The sequence below is a fragment of the Syngnathus acus genome, chromosome 15 (genome assembly GCF_901709675.1).
Source record: "Syngnathus acus chromosome 15, fSynAcu1.2, whole genome shotgun sequence".
In the NCBI taxonomy this organism is placed as follows: Eukaryota; Metazoa; Chordata; class Actinopteri; order Syngnathiformes; family Syngnathidae; genus Syngnathus; species Syngnathus acus.
Window position 1 is genome coordinate 11,593,541 of NC_051100.1, and position 22,964 is coordinate 11,616,504.

A 22,964-nucleotide genomic window follows, 5' to 3' on the forward strand; every position below is an offset into this window, starting at 1 on the left:
CTCAGAAGCCCGAGCCAAATGCTAATGATGATTCATGTTGTTAGCGATTCATGTCACTTCTCACTTGATTATTATGCCTCCGTATGCGAAATCACTACCAGTTGTCGGGCGGATTTCAGACAGAATATCCGTTGGCAGCGGATATTCATCTGAGAGACATTAAGTCACCACAAAAAAAGAAAAGGAGGGTCTGCATGTTTAAATTAAGATCAATCAAAGTCGGATTCGGGGGTTGTTTCCTGAGCACTTCATAGTCAGAATGCTGTTAGACATCAGATATTCTAAAATTGCCAGGTGCACCAAAATAAAATCTGCACAAAATAAATCCACCGCAGTTCGATGACTTAAACGAGAGCATCCGTTGTTGCGCACGTTTGCGCCAATTAGCACGGCGAGTCCTTCTCGTCGCCTCTGGCCCAGGAATCCCGCAAAGCAGATGGACTGAGCGAGCTCATAAAAGATGCAGAGTTATTAAGCGTACAATCTGCGCCGTCTTAGCGAGCAAAATCGGCAGGCTCCCGCAGAATGCCAAACATCGCACGGATCGAAAGCGCCGGTCGCCCGCTGAAATATTCATGCTGCCATCATACTCGGAAGGACGATCATTCTGACAGCGCTGAAAAGACTTGACCGCGCGTGTGAGTGAGAGCTAAAATGGCAGGCAATTTGTGCAATGAGTAGAAAAAATAAATATGTTCCTTGCAAATATCAGGGAAAAAAAAAGTGTATGAATGTGTTGCGGATTCACACAAGCGGCAGACAAGTGTATCATCGAGGCCAGTGTCTATTTAAGAAGCCTTGGCAGAGGTCACGTCAATAAGCATCTCTGGCTTTCGCTCTCTCGCTGCGTCGTTTCAGACCCGACTAATGGAGAGACGAGAGATGCACAACTGCTGTTTGAGGCCTCGCCTGGCTTAATGGAGAGACGGAGCTTTTCATTTCCTCCGAGGCCACCCGCGCTCATTGTTTAACCGCCCCTCTCCCTCCCCTCCCTCCCTCATCTTCCGTGGAAAAACACATTATGGCACATTCCAGAAATAAAATAACACAAATTATTAACTGACGTCGCAGTGCGCCGACGCTGAATGCGATTAGGACGCGAGGAAACATCTCTTTCGCTCTATCGCCTCTACCGCCCCCCTCCCTCCACCCATATTCAAATTCGAGGCATGCTCATACATCTAATAGATTTTTCCACCTCGGCACACAATTTACTGCTTACAGATTTAGAATTCGCTGGCTTCCGGCCAGCAGTCAAAACGGAATTAATGATATGAGAGGGGTGGGGGAGGGGGGAAGCCTGTGATTCTCCTCCACATTCTAATGAAGATGCTGCCATGCGATAATGGCAGCCTCTCAGTAACATCAATGACGGCAAGGTACATGATCAATATTTTTATTGACACAGTGTACAGCAGTGTTTCCCAACCTTTTTTCATTCACGGCACACCTTTTCATTGGAAAAAATCTCGCGGCACACCGCCAACAAAAATCTGTTAAGCTCCTATATAAAAATCAGTTATATTACAACGAAAGACGTAAAGTCCTATTCCTATATATGTATGGAGAGTCGAATAATTCAATAGAAATAAATACTAAATATTCTTTAAATTGTATTCCTTTTTTTAAATAAAAGTGACAGTTTTTTAAAAAGGTTTTAGACGGTGTGAGAAATAAACTATTTAAAGTGATTGTGATTCAAATAAAAGAATCAACGTGATTTTGTTTACTGTTTTAGACTAGGTCTATAAATATTGCAACAATAAGAACAAAGTCACTTTTAAAGACGCTCTGCTGTTCTGACAGCAGCTGAGTGGCTATCACAGTCGAGGTGTCTCGACTTGACTGTTTATTTTATGTATGTGAAAAATAACCAATCCAGGTTCTCCGGTTGAACTGCATGCTCTGATTTCCATTGGACCACAAACGCACCACAACCGTCATAGTGTCTGTCACTGTTAGCAAAAGCACACAGCAACACACACACATAAACTGAATATGTGCCGATGCAATACAATCAGACCGACACAATATGAAATCTCAAGATTCTCCACGCATGCACGATTAGCAAGTGGCTGACCAGGCCTTGCGCGAACTGACCAGTGGTTTGGCGATCCTGTTTACAATGCGCTTCGTAATTAATATTGGACAATCCCACGGCACAGCTGAACGTCTCTCACGGCACACCAGTGTGTGCTGAGTACAGTGTCAGCATTTCTTCTCTTCAAAAACCTCTCCATCACTGTCACTATCGACTCGTCTCGCTTTCCACAATGACAACGTCGCTGTCAATGCTACCTGCATGGGCATCCCATATACCTGCCGCTGCATCCACGCGACACCAATTTTCTCGTCTGCAAGCACGAGGCAAATCGCTACCTGCTGCTGCCACCTTCTGATATGGAAGATATGATTACTCTGCCGGGCGCTACACCGCACAGGTGCACAAATTGGAGAATTTCCCACGGCACCCCTGACAATATTTTGCGGCACACCAGTGTGCCGCGGCACCCCGGTTGAAAAACACTGCTGTACAGTATCTGAACCCACAAAGTAAACAAAAGTCTTAACATAAAACGGATTGTACGCGTGTGTCCGCGCACGTGCCTTTAAGAGGCGGGGCCTGGTGGGGTGGCCTGTGGGTGAGCATCTGCTTGTGAGCTGTGGCCGACAGCAGCTCCAGTGTGAGTGAGCTTGCGGTGCTGTTGAATGTGATGATGCCTTGTTTATATTTTTAGGAAGAAACATGGCTGCAGACAAGCAAATTATGGTTCGATATGAGCTCTTTAATCTTGGTTGGATTTTGGCTTTTGTGGCGTACGGATGCTCACGAACAGTGCGTTTCCGTCACAACAAAGCATTACTCTTGCTTGCGTATCTTTTTTCTCCTTGCTACTTCCTCGGTCCGCACACGATAACGACCCGAAAAGCTCGCAAATATGGTGTCGCCGTTGTCGTCGAGACAGAGGATGGCATCTGCCCGGCGAGCTTATCGCCATTGCCGACCGGTGCGAACGCTCTGACACAATCTGGCCTCCGCATCAAATTGAAACGTTCCGACTGAAATATTGTTGGGATATCCGCGCCAATGTGTGCGCGTTTGTGTAAGTGTGTGCATCTGGCGCACAGATCAGATAAAACATTGAAGAAAAAAAATGGAATGTGGTGATATCACTGTGGGCCTTCATACTCAATTAGTCTTCTGTACTCGTGAGCAAACCAAGTCATGATTCCTCCCTTTCCCAACGTGGTAAATTACAAGCTTGAAATTGTGACATTTTATTATTCTATATGGAAAGAATGGGGCAGATGGCGCTGGGGTTTTTGTTCCCCCCCATCTTTTCTCACAGAGTTGTGGCTCTCCTGCAACACGAATGTGTCCAAATAAAGTCATAGTGCTTAAAAAAGCTGTTTTGGGAATCATTTCCATATGCAACATTTCCACTGGGGAATCCTGAGAAAACTGCATATGACGGGATGGGAAACCGCAAAAGCCACAATAATCACGACTTACTGTTTTGTAGCAGTGGTTCCTTACTTTTTTATCTTACAAAAGTCTTTGTTCTGAAAAAACATACAGAACCGTTTCAAAAGCAAAAGGAAACATCTACTGTACATCTTGCCGCCCACACGGGTAACGACGCGCTTCCTGTACCACATCGCTCCAAGCAACGAGCTGATTAAGGCAGCCAGTTTAGTCGACGCCGTTTGCTGATCATTTTCATTTGCCTCCATTTCTTTTTCAGGCGTATGCGCATTTGTATTTTATGTTACTGGCCCAGTTACGCCCGCAGTCAATCAAAGGCCCCGCTAAGTAAATTCATGCTGAGATAGTTGGATTGAAAAAATTGCGAAACTACAGCGAGCGAGATGGAGTCGCTGCCCATATGAGGTCGAAACAGTGTAGCAATCTGCTATGTTATTATGCCCGGAGCAGATGGCCGAGACATCCGCAGCAGGAAAAATGCCTGCAAATGATGCTTTTGGTTCTCTTTTTTTTTTTTTTTTTTTAATAACAAAGACAATGTTTGGTCATCCCAAAAATCTCTGTCTTTTTCCATTTTTCCATTCCAATTTGTACAAAGGGAACATATGCACCGTACGTGACAGCGAGCATCCATCATTTAATCCTACATCTAACGCGAAGGTCAGCCATTTTAAGTGTTATTAGCTCGGCGCACGTCCTTGAGTTCAATTCACCCGAAATTACCTCTTTAATGGAAGAAGTCCCCGTGCGCACAAGCAGCCGCGTGCTACATTAACGTAATGCACCAAAAGCATCAATTATGCAAAGCGGTGTTAAGTCGCGAGCCGCTACAGTTAGCGGACGGGCAGGCATTGAATGCATCCATCTCGGACCGGATGCTGCCCAAACATGGAACGCTTCCATCCTTGAATGATAATAGCTCACTCATATTACCTTGGGTGGGAACATAAAATATCATGAAAATATTCATTTTTCTGTGAATTACATGGTGTCAACGTGGACATGAGAGCAGCAAAGTAGCATTTTTCTCTTCAAAGAAATGACTATCGCATATAATTTACAATTAACTCGTGTATAAAATAGTCATTTTTACTACGAATATTTTTCTTCGACATTGTATCGAATCATGGCCAAATATTTAGACCTTATAAGTATCATAAAGGGCCGCAGCTCATTTTATCATTATTTGTTTTTGTTTTGAGTTTTTTAGCCAGCCAGGCAGGCAGGCAGCCAGCCAGCCAGCCTGTCTCAGCAGATACAACTTCCTTGAGGTTCCGCCTTGCACTCTATACGAATAGAAAGCAATTTCGGCAGGCGGCAATAAAAAGAAGGAAGGAAGAAAAAAAGAGCGAATCAGGCCAGTTCTCTGGGGAGAAATAAAGGGGCAGAATGTAAACTTGCCTGGTAAGCCATCCCCGGCGGATTGCACTGTAAAAAGAAACCTTAATGCGCACTCCGATACAACGTCAACTGAAAGACGAGGGGAGGGGGGGGGGGGGTCATTTTGCATTACTTGATTAAACGAGTCGGCATTGTGGATGATGTAAGCGCTGCAGCATTTACTCTTTTCATCTTGTTGGAGGATTGTACTTGGCTCTTTTCAAGGGCTCATTCAAGCAGATGCAACAAAATACACTTGGCAAATAAAGTTTTAAATAAAGTCAAAGTTTTATATACACAAAGTGGTGGCAGTTTATGCCGATTTCTTTCAGTTACATTTTAATTACTGTTATTTTGTGTTCTTTATTAAAAACAGGTTACAAAAATGAGGGTGCTGTTTTTGGATTATTGACATTTCACTTCTTTTCACTGGGAAATTTTGATTTGACATACGATGACATTAAGTTTGGTCCCAAAAGGAATGAAACTTGCAATCGAATAGTGTGTGTACAATTTGTTTTGGTACTCTGCCATTTCTCTCATGTAAATGTGCCTGGGCTCAACAAAGGTTGGGAATCACCTAGCTAATACGATGAATGCGGCTACGCTATCTTTTGTTAGCCACCTCTGGTGCCCCATTTCAGTTGATTTATTCAAACCCATGTCGGGTTTGCAAGCAAATCCCACATGAAAGCTATCATTTGCCACATAATGGCTACACTGGTGATGCCAGGGTCTATTTTAAGCCCGTCGCTTGTGAATTCAAAGCTGAATTTCAGAATCACGCCGCCAATCAATTATCCGCCTCGCAGGTTTAAAAGTCACCCGCTCCCGAGAATGAATCGCACCATTTCTGCTCTTACTGAGAGAGAAGGCGGAGGAGGCGTTTTACATGTCACATGCGTGTTAGTTAAACCGTGTTGTTTTTTTTTTTACATGCACTGAACATTGCTATATAACTACAGAACAGCTCACTTAAGTCCCCACTGGCAGCTTGCCAGGGAAAGTTAGGGGGGAAAAAAACGTTTTCCCTCAACAACAATGGCAGGCATTATTGCTTTTTAACGGCGGGATAGTTGTAACCCAGCCAGAGCGAGCGGTGGTATATCGCTGCAGTATCCTGTGGCGGGGGTGGCGGGGGGGGGACAATCTCGTTCCTCTCGTGGAGAATAATAAACAGCAAATGCATCATTCAGGTAATAACGCTGAGCCACCACCGTATATCATCGTCGGTGATGTCGTCAAACGTCGCCATGGTCAACACACTCCTGCTCTTACAGCATCAATATTTCATTGGACCTCTTCGGCGGCCTAAATGTTATATTTCAATGCAAACGCTTTATGTGTGAGTGTGTTTTTTTTTTTTTAATCTGACTCACTTACAAAGCTGGAGGCAACAAACAAATGTTCAAGCATCCAAGAGTCTTAAATTGGTGTCATCGGAACGGGTCTCTTGAGATTTTATACACAAATGATTTACAAGCGTATCTGAATGTAGGTCATCAAAAAAAGCATCTCTTGACATTGCAAACTGAGATTCTTGATATGGATCAAGGGCAGAGCGCTTCATTTAACTCTAACTACTATTTGATTAAAGGAGATGTAAAAAGCATTTTCCTGCAAAATAAAAAAAATGACAATGTCTTCATAGAAGATCTGACATTTTGGGGTCAAAATTAAGGATAAAGATTTACAACAAGTTTCATCACCAGAGAGACTGCAGTCATATTGACACTTGGATGTAGCAGAGACACAAATGTATCTCGATGCGGTTCTTTTCTCAAATGCCAGAAATCCCGCGCTCACAAACACATCTAAACTGGATTGATTTTTTTTGCAACAAAGCATCCCTTATTGATTCTGCCCTGCTTCTTGGTATTTTTTATTTTTATTTTTGCATTTGAGATGAGAGCAATGTGGAGCAATCAAGGGCATTAGCGCAGTAGACATTAAACACACGCCGAGAGGCGTGCGCGTTCTCCTTGGAATTCATCAATAGAGCCGTTAGAGAGCCTTGTTTTTCAAGAAGCTATTTAAAAATCATCAAAGGATTATGAAAGCAGAGATATGGATTTTAATGGGATGGCCAAAGATGGATACACTGAGTAACGCACTGATGGTGTTTTTAACGGTTTTGGTGAGCTTGATGTGCCATTCCGGCCAAATGACGACAGGGTATATTTACTTAACTGCAACATGTCATGTCCTTTGCAATGATTACATTGTTAGAGCAAATTGCTTCCTCTCAACGTGAGTCGCCGAGGCTTTATGTTGCGCTTTGATTGATGAAACGCTGCGTGACATCCGATTGTGGACACGATGAACGCACGCGTGGTCATTCGAGCACAAAATATAGGGCGGATGAGGAGTAGGTAGGAGGCACGCTGCCACCACTCCTAAACGGTCTCAGGGACTTACATGACAACAAGCTGGTAGAATTGTCCTGAAAAATGCTATCATATCGCTGGCATAGCTTCACGCAATGAGAACACTTGTCAATTAATCTACTATAGAACAAAAGTTTAGCCAAAGGACAAGAAGTGTCTCATCGTGTGTGATTAACAGTTGCCAAATGCTTCCAAACAATCCACTAATCAACCAGAGTTTAGTAAGCTTTGCTGCTTGACATCATCCCAAGTAGAATCACAAAATGTGGCCGTGTACCCTTTCCAGATAACAATAAACTTACTAAATAACACCAAAATGGCAACCTTAAAACATAATCACAAACAAACAATAAAGTTAGAAACGGAGTTGCACTTTTAGCATTATTATAGCCTCTGATAGCATAGAAAAATCATTTTGGTACAATTACACAAGAATAACCACAAAATAGTGTTTATTCCCTTTCCCTTACTTGTTAGCACTAGCAGCAATTAGCCACTTGGGCTTTTTTAACCGCAATACGTGCAAATAGACAGATCATATAGATGGCAAGTTCACATCCTGATTAAAGCAATGAAATGCTACTGAAGATTTCATCAAGTGTTCACTCACCGAGTCGTACCCGCTCCCGCTGGACATCCTTGAAGTTGAGTCCGCTGGTGAGCGTGCTCTCGCGGTAGCGGTGGAGTGCCTCGCGGCGCCCGTTGGTACCCAACTCGCGGAGCACCGAGGCCTTGAGGGGCTCCGCCTTCAGGCCGTGGGCCCATCCCGAGAAGTCTGGCAGCGTCCACTTGACCAGGTCCTGGAGACGCACGATCACCTTCTCTGACACGGCGATCACCTCGTGCTTAGAGCGGAAAAACAAAAAAGCCATTTAAGCAATTATGCGGCTTCTAACAACTAAATGTGCATAATTTGACAGTTGCTTTGATTTATATTTATTCATTTGGTAAGTACAGCTGAATTGTATTAAACTGTTTCTAAGGACAACGTTGACATTATTATTTTTTTTTTTTTTATAACGTTCATAGTGGTACAGCGCTTTGTACTGAACTTTCCTGTGGAATGCATTTGAATTGAATTCAATGAGTACAATTTTTTTATTGTCCTATAGCATTCATGTTTTAACTGCACAATATTGCAGTGGCTTAGAAGACTTAAAATCATTTTAGGAATATAACCTCTGCTTAGCTGTTTTGTATCATGTTGGGTATGATTGGTGATTACTTGGGGAGGGCGCTGAGTTTTTCTTTTATTTATTCCGGTGCTTGGTTTAAACGGTTTGCAAATCATTGTACAAGAATATCAAAATGCCTGGCGGGATGCGTTTCATACGCAGCATGAGAAGTGGACGTGATGTGAGGACTCAAATCCGTTTGATTTGGTTTAATAATTCAAAGTAGTGCAGTTTCTTTTGAAGGCCTAATAATGGCAGGCGCGCTTGTTCCTGACAAAAGAGTGCACCGGAAGACAGCTATTACCCAAAATCTGGAGGACAGATGTGCTGGGGGGGGGGTTGCAGACAGGCAACACGAATCACAGCCATTGAGGCTGCTAGGCAAAAGCAATGACAATATAATAACCACAAAAGTATATACAAGCTCGAGCCCTTTGTCGTACGTACGAGCTGCAACTGAATGAATGCGGCTCAATTCACTTTTATGGCCATGGCGGCGAATTTCATTTTTCCTTCTTGAGCTAGCAAATCTCTCAATCTCTCAACTCAAGCAATGCCCTGTTGTCATATCCACGGATAATGTAATAAAAACACACGGATCATATATTTGAGTTATAAAAGACGAATCTGGTAGCGGGGATATACGAGCAGGAGGTCAACGCAGCTCCATAAAACACTGCTTAATTTACCCATTTATGGCCAATGTGCGTCAAATACATTATGTGGACTCAAGTACTGCCACATTTAAGATGGACGCTTACCAATGGCCAAAATTAGGATTGTCTAAAGACTAGTCACGTCATTGTTGTTGTTGTTCTTTGGACAGCACGAGAGTTGAGACTCTCAGCAGTGCCGAGTGAGTAATTTCACATCAGCACTTAGTGGACACTTGTTTAGGTACACTTGCAAACTCCAAAGAGCAGCATGTTGCCTTTCCAAAGCAGATAATGATGAGTTTAGAGCAAAAAAATGTAAACCTCTCATTTTGTCTTCCTTCCCCTCCCTCTTCTCCATTTCAGTCACATTTCCGTAAAAGCAAAAAGAACACATTGTCAAAACAAACTTCCCGGCGTTCTCCCGGAGTGCTCTGTCCAAACAATTACCCATATTCAGTTCTCACATTAAGCTGCGCAGCGCGGCCGTATCAAATCCCGGCCAGTTTTCGAGCCGGTATTGCCTTATATAGAAAAAAAAAGGCCTGCGAGGGACGCTTGATAGAGCTGCTGTGCCTCCCTCGCTCGCTCGCTAAGTAAAAACATCAAACAGGGCTTTTTTTTTCCCCCTCTTTCGCTCATCTTATAATGAGCTGTCTGGAGCTGTCAAGTGGTGGCGGGTGGCTGTAAGCAACTTTTCCTTGCGATGACAAACCGACGGAGGGAAAAAAAGACCGTTGCAATAACGTGTCGCTAGCAGTAAATAGCATTCAGCCCCGCGGCCAAAAGCCGCTTCATGTGCTCAAAATCAGCAAGTTTGATGCCAGGCGGCGTCATAATAACTCACTCTGAACATCCAAACGGCAGTGTAATTAAAAAGCACGTTGGAGCGTATAGTATATTTCTGCTATATTGCATTCCATGGATATTCATCATCATCATCCTGTTGTTGCAGCGGTGTTAACACATCTCGCTGTTTTGTGCTCGAGTAGCGGTGATGATTCATAATCACAATGAGCTTGCCAAATGCATCTTCAAATTACAATTCTTTTTCTCTAAAGATTATTTCCTTGTCAAATTTACACTTTCGTCTCACCATCTCATGGCTTTGTGCTGATGTGAATTGTGCTTTCTCGCCAAATTGCACAAGTGTGCATAACTCAACAGAATCCATCTGGAAAAAGAAGGTCAATCTCGCCATTACTTTTGCTGTCGTTTTTTTCGATGAAGTGTGAGATGTAGTCAGGAAGTTGGACTGTAAGAGAGTAGTGACACCAAAAAGCCACCAGCGAGTCAAGTTACTGTACGCCTCAAGTCCGCGGCGCCCTAATAAAATGCCAGAACTTGGGGGGAAAAAAAACTGGACAATTTATTACTTTCACCATCTGCGGCATTGTGATGACATTGTAAATCAGCGCAAAAACAAAAAGAAACTGCATTTACTGTCGCATAAAATCTTAAAGAGAGAGGATTTATTTGGAAAATAAATGTTAGGCATGCCTGGTCACGCTCCAGAAAATCATTGACGAGGCACATTCTCGAAAAGAACAACAACAAGACTTTAAAGCAACAGATTGCGCAACAGAGCAAGGAACCATATTTAGTAGCTTCCAAAATGCAAATGCTTGCTTCCTGCATGGCAGTAAAGCTCAAGCGTAAATTCTTTCTTCAACTATTTTTCAATTTCATTTAAAGGAGTGGTCTGTAACAAAAAATCATGACAATCTCGTCTCAGTGTTTTTAAAAGTGAAGACAATTTGCAAGAAACATGAAAACATAATTTGCCTTCACAGGCCACATAAAATGATGTTGCGGGCCGGATTTGGCCCCCGGGCCTCGGGTTTGACACCGATGCACTAGCCGGACTTTACTTTGTGCCTGCGTTCTTTCTGCCATGAATAATTCATGTTAATACTGCAGCAACATAACATTACTCAGGAACCTGATTGCTTTGATGGGGCATAATGTACTCGGAGTGGACTGAACAGACATTTGCTGTTCAAGCATAGATTTTAAAAAATCTCATCAAATCAATAAATAAATCAGTAAATAAATGAATAAACCCTCCCGGTGCCTGCCATTTCGTTGGAATTAAACTCTCCGGAATAGCCCGACTTGAAATCCCCGCCTCAGAAATGACGCGACACCTCGAAATATTTCAAAGGGAGGGAAAATAACTGCCACACAGAAAATACCGTGAGTTACATCACACAAACAGATGACATTTTTTAAGTAAAACAGCAAGTCAAGGTACAAGTCCACTTTGACTATAAGGCATTCTACTAATTGCCAGCTACTGCCTACAGTACAATACATTCACAGAAGGGGCCTTTTGGGGGCTCTCACTGAGTGGGCGTCTTTCACACACACACACACACACGCACACGCACACACACACAGAGGTGCTGTCACGCTGCAAAGGTTTCAGCCTGCTGAACTTCTGAGAGGTCAGCTCAGGAATTTAGCAGGCCAGAGGAGATTAGTAATTGAGTAATGGACATGGTGACACCGACAATGAGGGGGTGGGGGGGGGGGGGGGGTAGCGCGAGACAGAGCGAGAGAGTATGAAACACAATACGAGTTCATTATCTATCTCCTCCTCCACATGACTGACCTTGGCCCGACTAGCCCAAAACAAACTTTACTGGGAATTAATAAATAAATTAAAAAAAAAGAGAAGAGCCAGGATTATTACCACGTCCTCGATTTACTTCACATCAACTTGGGACTTTACGCAATCGACTTGTTTTCTTGGCATACGACGATTGAATTCTTATCAAATCAGACCCTCGCTCTTGTCAAAGCGTAACTCAAATGCCGCTTGATCTCATCTTTCACCACAGATACCATGAGGTCGTTTTCAAAAGCAAACAAGTTTTCAAAGGCTTGTGTGTGAGGTGTCAGAAGTTGTAGGGTGATGCTGCAAAAAAAACAAAAACAAAAAAAATAACAAAAGTGCTTGGTCAGCCACTTTTGGAATCTTTGCAGCTTTGTAGCCTGCAGTTTGACATCCTGCTTCCAAGAGAGACAACAACGGGGCCCAAAGCTTCACACAAAGGAAAGCCGAATGCAACCACAATATTTGATCGCCCCTAAATAATAGATTATTTTTAAATTTAAAACTCAATCAGTTTAAAAAAAGATATAAAGAAGAAATTATTTTTACAAGGTACAGACATGAGGGTGTTTGAGTATCACGGGGTGCTTAGTATTTATTTATTTACGTTTCTTTGTTGGTTTTTGTTTGTCTGTCATTGTTTTGTTCATGCTGTTTTTTGTTTTTTATTTTGTTTATTTTTATCATTCAGGTATCTTTGTGTTGTATTTGAGGTATGTATGTATGTTAAATGTTTGTGTGTGAGATATATGTATGTATTAATATTGTGTAGGTATATGTTTAGTGTTCTAGCGATCAGCAGGTGGAAGATAATTTCGTAATTTAGTATTTTGTTAGGATAAGTGAGGCAAAATGATTTATGGCTGGGTATTTAGGGATTATTAAAAGGGGGTGGGATTAAATAAATTATACTTCTTCCCACTCCTTTTCAGGCATGTGAATATGATTTATGGTTTCCTTTGTGGTTATATCTTGATTGCTACTCTTTTAGTTTATGTGTATATATATATATATATATATATATATATATATATATATATATATATATGTATATGCATGTATTTTGTCTTTTCATTTGTGTACAGTAATCTTACTTTATTTCCATGTTTGAAATAAACGAAACGAAAACTCCTCAAATTATCACTTTGTCCTGGTAATTACTCTTCCTCTAAGTTTACAAATTTATTCGGTAAAATGAATGAAAATTTGTTGAACGCTGCTAAAGTGGAGGAATTCATAGTTATTTCCATCGTCTTTTCAAGGAAAACTGGGCATCGTTTTTTTTGTTTCGTTTTGCTGACACCATTCTAAAAAGCTGGTAATAATTGACACGCTATTTCAGCAATGGCAAGGAATTCACTTGAGGGAAGTGTTGCAAGTTAATGACTAGCTATGCGGGCAGGCACCAGTACCACCTCCTCAATTCCAGCCATTGTTGTGCCAACGAGGAATTTGCAATTTGTAAATTGCACACAGGACGAGGAAGCGCCGTCGCCGAGGTTCACATTTACACTCGCCCATTCAACGCGCAATCCATCAAAATGCCGCACGGCTAAGCCACTTAGCTCAGCCAGTGCTTCCCACATGCCTGAATTAGCCATTCAGGGCTCCTTTTATTCCCTACTCCCCCCCTCCTTTCGGAAAAGAAAAAAAAAAAAAATCAAAAGAGCAGCAAATGAAAACAATCTCATTTTGCTACAAATACAGTGTGGGACACGTGTGTGTGGAATAGCGCCATAACGTTTGGCACGACAATCAATATAAGCAAGCGAGTGAGCGTCAGCTGGGAGGAAGCGAGAGGTCACAAGGAATCAAAGGTGATTATGAAAGTGCATTAACATAATGCGATGCAGAAATATTGGCCGAGCTGGGGGGAGGGGGGTTATAATTAAAAAAACAAAAACAAAAAACATCTAAATATCTGCATTGTCATTGAGAACTTGAAATTGTTTCTGGACAAAGGAGAAAAATGCATGAAAGGATGAATACTGATGAAGTATTATTCATGAAAATTCAAAAATTATATTTAGGTATATCCCCAATTGTTCCAAAATATTTGGGGTTAAAATAATCCATGTTTTGTTTCTTTTTCAATGCAATTATAACGGGCATCAATTATTTTTACTATTAGCCGGCCACTCGATTTTCATTCTGCGTGTGGGGATTCTCAGTCGTCGGGGTCACGCCGATAAGCAAAGGTCAAATTGAATTGGACTTGATTTGGGAAGATGTTGTAAAGGAGTTGCGTGGGCAATGACACTCTTGGGTTAGCGCTGCGTTAGCAAGAGCGTGCACGTCAGTTAACGCCTGCGTGGAGGGGCCCCGACCGAGGGTTGCTCATAACGGCCCAGCGGCTTGGCACAAAAGGCTGTTTAAAGGGCGGGAGGGGGGGCTCAGCTGGTGGTGGCGGGTAGGGGGGCTGGAAAACAAGGCTGGCTGGGCCCCCGGCATACAATGAAGAATTACAAGAATAACACCCCCCGCCCCCATAGTGGACTTTATGGTGAGCTCGTATTAAAGACGTTAGTGGTTGGCGTACAAAGTGAAAATTGAGGCCACGCTGATAAGAAGGCATCATAAATTTTATGAAAGTCAAGTTGTCATCCACCATCACTGCTGCTGCTGTTTGGTCTGTGCTAATAGAAACAAACATTTGTCCGAAACACTTGCACTTGATGACAGCCTCGTTCAAATATTGACACATGACAAAAGCAAGTTGTTTTTAGACTAATGTGGTACCCCAAAGTTTCACTTTTCAATCAAATTAGGACATTTTCCCCCCTGATCGAGCATGACATTATATTCTCGCAAAAGCAAACTGTTACTTTGAAAACAACATCTCATCTGTATTCAAGATGTCTTTTTTGACCCGACCATTTTATGACATACGTCAACAATATGGCATGCTCACAATTCTTGTAATATTTCCTCATTTCACCCCCCTCCCTCGCCATATTATAAAAATAATCTTTGTGATTCAACAAGCAACAAAGCCAGCAGCTTTTGAAATCTGAAATGTGTCTGCTGTGCAAAATGACACAAATGGAATTCTAAGTGGCTACATTGTCATCATGCGCCACATTCATTGCGCTCATTACAGGCCAATCAAAAAAAATAATAATAAAAATGTAGCACACTTCCTGTGAGACGCAACGTTGTCAAGTTGCTATCCGCGCGGGGGTCAGCGGGCGAATGTCAGACGGCTTCGAGTTACAGATTTACACGGGTAAGCGACTCGTCGGCCATTAATCGAACCCTCGTGAGGACACTAAAAATGTCAGTCCTCCTACTGACGTCCTTACATTTTCCCACACGGGCACACTGAGAAGAAAACCAAGTTTTCTTTTCCAAATCGCGTAAATCATGACATATTTTTCAAATACAACAATTAATTTCTCGGCAACTGGCAACTTAATGCATTTACTTCATTTTTTGTAGTAGAACGGTGAGATTATCCCACACCAAGTTTGAATATTTATTTTCTATTATTAAAAGTACAACTTTTTTCTGTTCCTCATACTCGTATGACTTTAGAGTGAACGAGTTTACGATAGGGACCTCGTCGGCCCACAAACGGTGGAAATGCGCACAAATAGATGCCGAGCGATGAATAGTCGGACCCTAACAATGAAAGCCTTATTATTGCAATATTACATTTTTTAACTAGTTTTTTTTCAGAGAACGTCCATTTACTTTTGACAACTTTTCATTTTCGTCAATTTTGAGCCACGATCACCCCTCATAAACACCAAAAGGTGAGTAATGTGAGCTTTCAAATAGCTGAAAATGTAATTCCCCCTTGCCGTGTTGACATTTTCCCACAGTGGCAAATTTCAACAGCCGTCCCTCTCCCCCGCCCCTCCGCTCCCAGCTCATGTTTGTTTTTGGGATTACACGTTGCATCTGTAAACGCTCGCCGCTGACTCAGATTAGCATCACGGGGCAAAGTCGGCGTTTGGCGAAGGTCGCCAAGGCCTCCGCAGCTTGTCGGCTCCGGTCCACTTCCTCTTTGTGTTGTAACACGGTGGACAGTAAAGAGCTCCCATTCGCTGGATGCACTCGAACGCACCCCCCCCCCCCCAACACCCACCCACGCAAAAATGCTCTTCAAAGCTTTAAGGCCATGTGATGCAAGATGCTGCATAATTCATGCAAAGCGAGAGGAGGGAGGAAATTGCTTTTTGGTATCATATCGTCTTTTTTTTAATGCCCCATCATCATTTTTCCCCTCAAAGAGGAGAACTCTTTTCTCTTTTGTTGGGTTCACATCAAATTTGCTGGCTGGGCTGATAAGATAGTTTACGGACATACGCACACAGAGAGGAATGTAAGCTAAGCTTAATATACACGACACAAATCAGGGGAAATGTGTCATGCCAGAGACGTGCAGTCATTTGTGTTTTTTGTACAGCAGGAAATGGAATGGATGCAATCTAAAGGATTGCCAGAAAAAGGTTTGCTTTGTTCATAGATGAGATGTTGTTCTTGTCACAGTTCCAAACGTCACCACGCATTGCTTCAGAAACCTAAAATTTTATTTTCGCAATGTGATATTTTTAATGTTGTTCTTGCCGTACTTTGACTTAATTATTACAACATGGTAATATTTAAAATCTCTATTTTATTTTTATTGTATTTTTTTGTTGCTCTAAATCAGGGGTCACCAACACGGTGCCCGCGGGCACCAGGTCGCCCGTGAGGACCACATGAGTCGCCCGCAGGACTGTTCTAAAATTAGCTGAAATAGCGGCACTTGTCAGTGAGCTGCATCTATTTATTTTAAAGTCAAACCTCGGTTTTCGAACGTCCCGGTTCTCGAACAAATCGGAATTCGAACAAAAAAAAAAATCGAGATTTTTTTGCTACGGTTGACGAACAAAATTCGGAGGTCGAACCTCGCGAGATGAGCCGGGAGGACCTGAGAAAACCCGACCGCGCGGCGCGGATGCCGACTGACTCCGTTGTTATTGTATTTTCGTTACTTTGAGGACCCCTTAATCGTCCCTCCAAAGAAAGCAAGTGGGAGCAGTAAAGCCATCCGAAAACACAAAGACGCTCTTAAAGCAATGCGACAGTGAGCGCCCGGCGCGCTGCAGTTGCGCGATCGGACTAAATTAAGCTCCCTGCGCACTGAGGTCCACTTCAATTTTAGAAAGTACATCAGGACTTTAAAAATATTTTCTAAATTTCAGCGACGGCTCTGTCACAATAATGTGACCAGCGCGGTGCAGTTGCGCGGTCGGTGACGCAGTTCAGTTGCGCGGTCGGCGACGCGCTACGGTTGCGCGGTCGGCGACGCGCTGCAGTTGCGCGATCGGACAAAATTAAGCTCCCTGCGCACTTAGGTCCACTTAAAGTTTGGAAAGTACATCAGGACTTTAAAAATATTTTCTAAATTTCAGCGACGGCTCTATCACAATAATGCGACCAGCGTGGTGCAGTTGCGCGGTGGGCGACGCGCTACGGTTGCGCGTTCGGCGGTGCGCTGCAGTTGAGCGACCAGACAATAATGCGCAAATGAAAAAATGCTAAAAATAAATAAATAAATAAATAAATAAATAAAAGGCGTTTTTTTTTAGTCTGGGAACGGACTAAAATTTTTTACATTATTTGTAATGGGAAAAATAGATACGGAATTCGACCGATTCGCTTCTCGAACCGCCTTCTGGAACGGATTGTGGTCGAAAACCGAGGTTTGACTGTATTTTTGCTATTCTTGTTAAAATCACACATGTGAACTGGAAATGACAATAATAACACATAGTGAAAGCTAAATTGAGCAAATTGGCTATTTCAGAAGTGTGTGTCAAACTGGTAGCCCTTTGCCTTAATCAGTACCCAGGAAGTAGCTCTCGGTTTAAGAAAGGTTGGTGACCCCTGCTCTAAAGTCACCATTTTTCTTCAAAAACTGGTGAATTGAAATGTCTTTTTTTTGTCAGGCACTTAAATTCATTGCGTGTAAATAAATGAAAAGGGTCAAATAAACGTATTCTATCCAAATAACTTTCAGGTATTTAGCTTAATTATTTCACTATAAACATTACATTTAAAACAGTGAATTCTTTTACAAGCAACCTTAGCTATTTCATCGATTTTCTATTCACTAGCCGGGCTCTTCCAGCTGATACAAAAAAAATAATAATTCTCCATGATGGCGACAAAAATTGCGGCTGGATTTTCCATTTAACTCTAAACAGTAGTTGATTCTTTTCACACTTGCCTGTACACATAAGAAAGGCGCTATGGGGGCAGCCTGACCGTGGAAAAGATTATTTCCATAATTCCCTATTGAGGGCGGGTGAAAATGTCTGCGTTGGACCTTTCAGCTTTCAATGCGCTAATATTGCACAAGCGTGCCTTTAAGAGATTCCGAAATAATTGCAGCGTGTTAAAGGCCAAGAAGACATTTGGAGGGGAGGAATGTGAGCTTGTTCTGGTGGAGCTGATACCCACGGCTCATAATAGGCATCGGAGCGACAAAGATGATGGCTTGTGTAAGCTGCGTCGGGGGCCATAAATAGCCATGTTTCTCATGAAAGGGAAACGTGATAGGCGCGCTTATTACTCAAGAGGAAAGAATGCAAGTAAACCTTGAGCGGAAGACTTCGAGTACAAACACGGCTTTCTTTGTGCAACGCTCCTGCACATAAACAAGACAAGAGAATCAGCGAAGAAGGAGGGAATGAAGAATGTGCATGCTGAAGAGGTCCATTAAAGTGCCGTTGCAATATGAGAGCCAAAACAAAAACATCAGTACAGTACAGAGGTGGGGAGGGATTGTTTTACGAGGTCCAACATCAATGTTTTGACATTGTGCCAACGCAAATTGTTTCAGCTGGCCAAATACACTCGACAGGTGCCAAACCCGAGGCCCATATCTGGCCCGCTCTGTCATTTTTGGTGGCCCAATAAAGCTAATTGAGTGTGCCAACATTGTTTCTTGTTAAATAGATTAGTTTTTATTTTGGCAGAAGATTTGACCCAAAAATCAAACGTTTTTACCAGTGACTCGGGCAATGTCCGATACCAGAAAGCATGTTCGATATTGAGATGGATGGCTGGTTGTTGGTCTGGGATTAATAGTTTCTCCTGTGGCTATTGTACTTTTTTCAAATATAGTTACATTAAGCATAAGTAATGTAGTTGCATCTTAGTTTTGAATGACAGGCTCCTTGTTTTCACATGTTAAGATAAAACATTTACATTTAGATACTTTCACTTTCGGTTAACTTAGTAAGCGATGCTGCGCTTAGTATTTGGACTTTAAACAAGATTGTGTAAAATATTAACATTGTGTACTTCCTAAAACTTCAGGGAGTTATTGAATTGTTAAAAATTTCATTCAACTTTATAGGCGGTGCGGCTGACCCTTGGAACCTTTTCTTTTTAAACTTGCACTTATTGGTACATTTTCAAAATAAAGATGTCGTTTGTTTAAAAAAAAAATGACGAGAAATAAATAAATAAATAAACAAATAACACGTGAATCTGAAAAGCTACTGTTTAGTGAACAATTGCCCTTTTGTACAGTCCAAGTGTCCTCAGTATACAACGTCAATATTCCAATAAACGACACATATGTTTAATGTTACGAATGGTGCCAAAGAACACTAGAGGGGAGGCGGGGGTCCTCTGTTACGAAGGTCCCGACATAAGACGTAAAGTTCAACGTTACAAACGGGGAGTCGTTTGTTTACCACGTCGGCGTCCTGCGTTACGCTACGTACGTTGACTTTGCACGCATTGCTTAGTGACCGTGAAGACTCGTTCGGACTTACGTACAAATTCCAAACCATAGCTGTACATCGGTCGCTTACACGTATCCACACCATCTGCAAACCATGCAGCGCATTCTCATCTATTGTGCAATTTCCGCCTACCGAACGTCCACAACAATGCATTATGCATGCTTTCCGAGCGCAATACGGGTTTTATTCCCACGTCGAACGCTAGGCAAGTGCACACGCAGCACAATGGCGAGGAAAAAACAGCAAAGCACACATCGTCACGTCAACTAATTAATGCACTAAATATGCCAGGGATCGGAATGAAGCACGGAGGGAGGGGAGAGAAGGAGGGGGGCGGTGGAAACAATTAAAGCCGCTGATGAATAAATATATTCGCCCCCTTACCTCTCCGTGGGAGACGTCGCGTCCCTGGGGAGTGTCCTCTGGTAGGAAATAAAGTTTTGAGCTGGACAAAAGTTGCCTGCTCGTCCTCTCCTCCCAGAGAAGCTGCAGCTCGGCAACGCACACGGGCTCGTCCGGCTTGCAGCGCACCAAGAAAAAGTCCCCAAGCGAAAGGATCCGAGCCTCGGCGTCCCGGCTCGCGAATTTGAAGGCTTTGTAGAAAATATACGGTCCGTGTAAGCCGCAAGACGAGCCCACCCACTGTGGAGAAAACACACACAATAAGAACACAGGCGAATACAACGAGTGGCTCAACAAACATGTCACTCACGCTCGTCTTGTGTTTATTTTGGCCGCATGCTAAGCTATTAATAGCCGTTAAATGGACGGATGCGGATGCGACCGACGCCGAACGTACGATAAATGTCAAAGTTTGGCGGCGGTCGGCCGTTTCGGACGCGGGACAGCCTCGCGGAAAGACGCGGTGGGGGCTAAGGTAAAAAGCGAGGTGGAAAGCAGAAGGGCTTCGCGGCGGCGGTTTTATTACCTTGAGTGAGTTCGGCTCCATCGCGACGTTCTGAATTGATTCAAGTCAACACGCTCTCCAAACTTGCTGGCTTGAATGGATCGCCGCAGGTCCTGGAAGGTACACACAGTGAGCCACTTCAAGATAGCATCCGTTGGACTTTAAACAGCCATTTTAAATGTGTCGTTTCGAGTTCATGTGATGTGTTTCGACGTGTTTTACATGTCTGGCTTATTGCATAGTGTGTCTTTGCGAGTTAACATTATTTTGTATCCCCGCTATTAACCTAAAAAGCAGTTTAGTCGCGATATCACGGCCGAATCGAGACATTTGATTATACATCCTACCAATTCTAATATTACTCTGCTTATTAGTACTACGTATGACCCACCGTAATTTATCCGCCTCGAAAAGCTTAAGTGGCGTCGATTGTAGGCTTTTTTGAAGCGCCCCCTGTGTATGTGCCTTCCAGGACTGGTGTAAAAACGAGTGAGTATGAAAGCCCATTTCTCACATAATGACACACGCGCACACACACACACACACACGCACACATACACACACAGGCTGCCGACAAGAAACAATGTTACATCAAAGTTAATAGGCCCATCAAATGGTTCCTCAAAAGGCAATGAGAGACTCGTGATGTTCCGCCTTTTCTTTGCTTTTTTCCCACCAATGCAACCAGTTTGATTTAATTGTCCTAGCAGGAAATAAACAGCTTTATGTTTACAGCAATTTGTGTCAGTCAGAAAACCTTAAACAACCTCTTGGGTGACTAATAAAACTCGTATGAAAATTTATCAGACCTATTTCCCAGTCCGATCCGTCCATCCATATAAATATACGAGGTTGTTATTACTAATTTCTCGTGTTTAATCTACGATCTATTTATCTATATATGTATCTATATAGCTATCTATATAAAGAGAGAACATTATGTTTATCAGTCGGGATGCTGTATTGGCTGATGTTTATTCGTGCGCTAACTACTGTGTCCACGGGGCGGCGCCGTTTCTTTACAAGTCATTTACACGCACGCTGAGATGTGCGCGCATACACGCACATACATGCCACTGGCAATGTGGATTATGCAACACGTTGTTTTTTTTCATCCCACTTCACGTAACTTGCAGGAGTGGATCAGACAGACAGACAAATTAGGCAGGCAGATTATATACAAAGATGGATAGACAAATGGATGGACAGATAGATAGGTGAATAGATGGATAAATGACTTAGGCATTGACACAATTAGGCTAACGACTTGTTAGTTGGCAGCAGTGGTTGAAGACGAGGGTAGTAAAATATGTGGGACAACAATGTTGCTATTCTTGCCGAGCGTGCGTCCTTTTTGCGTTATCTGCTCTTGATTTCCCTCACTGCCATCATAGCAGCTTTAATCAATGAGGTTTCATCAAATTGAATGGCGGCCTCCATAATGAGGTCCCCCCTTGCTTAAATCGATGGCACCATTCCAGTTCTTATCGCCAGCGTTTTCCGCGTGTCACGCGTCGAAAATCTCTATGCGGATATTGACGACAAAGTGCGCCGGGGGCGGGGGGGTTGTATGGGAATTTTGAAAGAGGAAAGGGAGCTACAACCCCTGCCAAGTGAATGTGAAAGTAGCGGCCTTTAAATGCAACCACACATGGGACTCCTACCTCAGGCTCATACATTGCTAACAAGCCTGCTTTTATTGTGCTGTTCTATTTTGATAGATTTGCGGGGTTGGTCTGTTGAAAAAAAAAGGAGCAGCAAATGAAACATCAATAAAAGACGCTTATTGGGTCGGACAGATTAATAAAAATGTTGGTGTTTTTTTTCATATACTGAAGACACAATAAGGCCTAGTCCTAACACGGAACCCTAAAAATTCAACACTCGTTGGAACCTGGATTGTGAAGATGGAGGGAAAAGAGGAGAAAAGCAAAAACACATCTGCCACATAAAGACATCACAATGAATTGTTGAAATGAGCGAGAATCAAAACGATCCTTTTTTTTTCAAATATGACTCAGTGGCTGCATCGCAGAAGTAATCTCCTCTGCACATTAACGATTTATCTCCTTTTATAAGGCAATTTAGTCATCACTCTGGGTTGCTATGGCGACGGCAGGTTCAGACAACTAAAATGACCTTATGCAAAAAGTCGCTCGCTGTTTGGGACCAAATTGGCGTGCGCGGCGAGGTTAATCCCTGCGCTTCTTCTGCCGGGCACAAATGAAAACTTGTTCATATCAATGTAAAACATCTGTGGGCTGTTTACTGCACAGGCAACATGAGCTAAGAGGAGGAGGTGGAGGGAGTTTAGGAAGGGGGGGGGGGTGAAGCTCAGTGCCGCATAATAGCCTCTTGTTTTGATTGCTAATGCAGAATTCGCAGCGGTTTTCCAGCTTTAAGGTCGGGAACGATAGAAAGGAAAATGAAGGTAACGCAATATTGTTTTACAGCAAATCTCATTATTGTCAGAGATTCCACACGGGGAAAGCTTTGATGAGCCTCGCTGCCTGGCTGCTCTGAATCATATTTGTCTAATAAGCGCTTGGCCGCTTGCAGCTGTCGACACAGAGATGAGAAAAAAAGAAAGAGAGAGAGAGAGAGTGAGTC

General features: G+C 42.8%; 1 protein-coding gene across 1 annotated transcript in view; it reads right to left on the minus strand.

Moving 5' to 3' along the window:
- The window catches only part of arid5b (AT-rich interaction domain 5B), a 55,477-nt gene extending 34,987 nt beyond the window's left edge, over positions 1-20,490 (minus strand). Inside the window, 3 exon segments of the mRNA XM_037272776.1 lie at positions 7,865-8,099; positions 19,832-20,089; positions 20,376-20,490. Coding sequence (XP_037128671.1) covers positions 7,865-8,099; positions 19,832-20,089; positions 20,376-20,396 — 514 coding nt within the window. The 5' untranslated portion in view covers positions 20,397-20,490.
- Between the last annotated feature and the right edge of the window lie 2,474 nt (positions 20,491-22,964).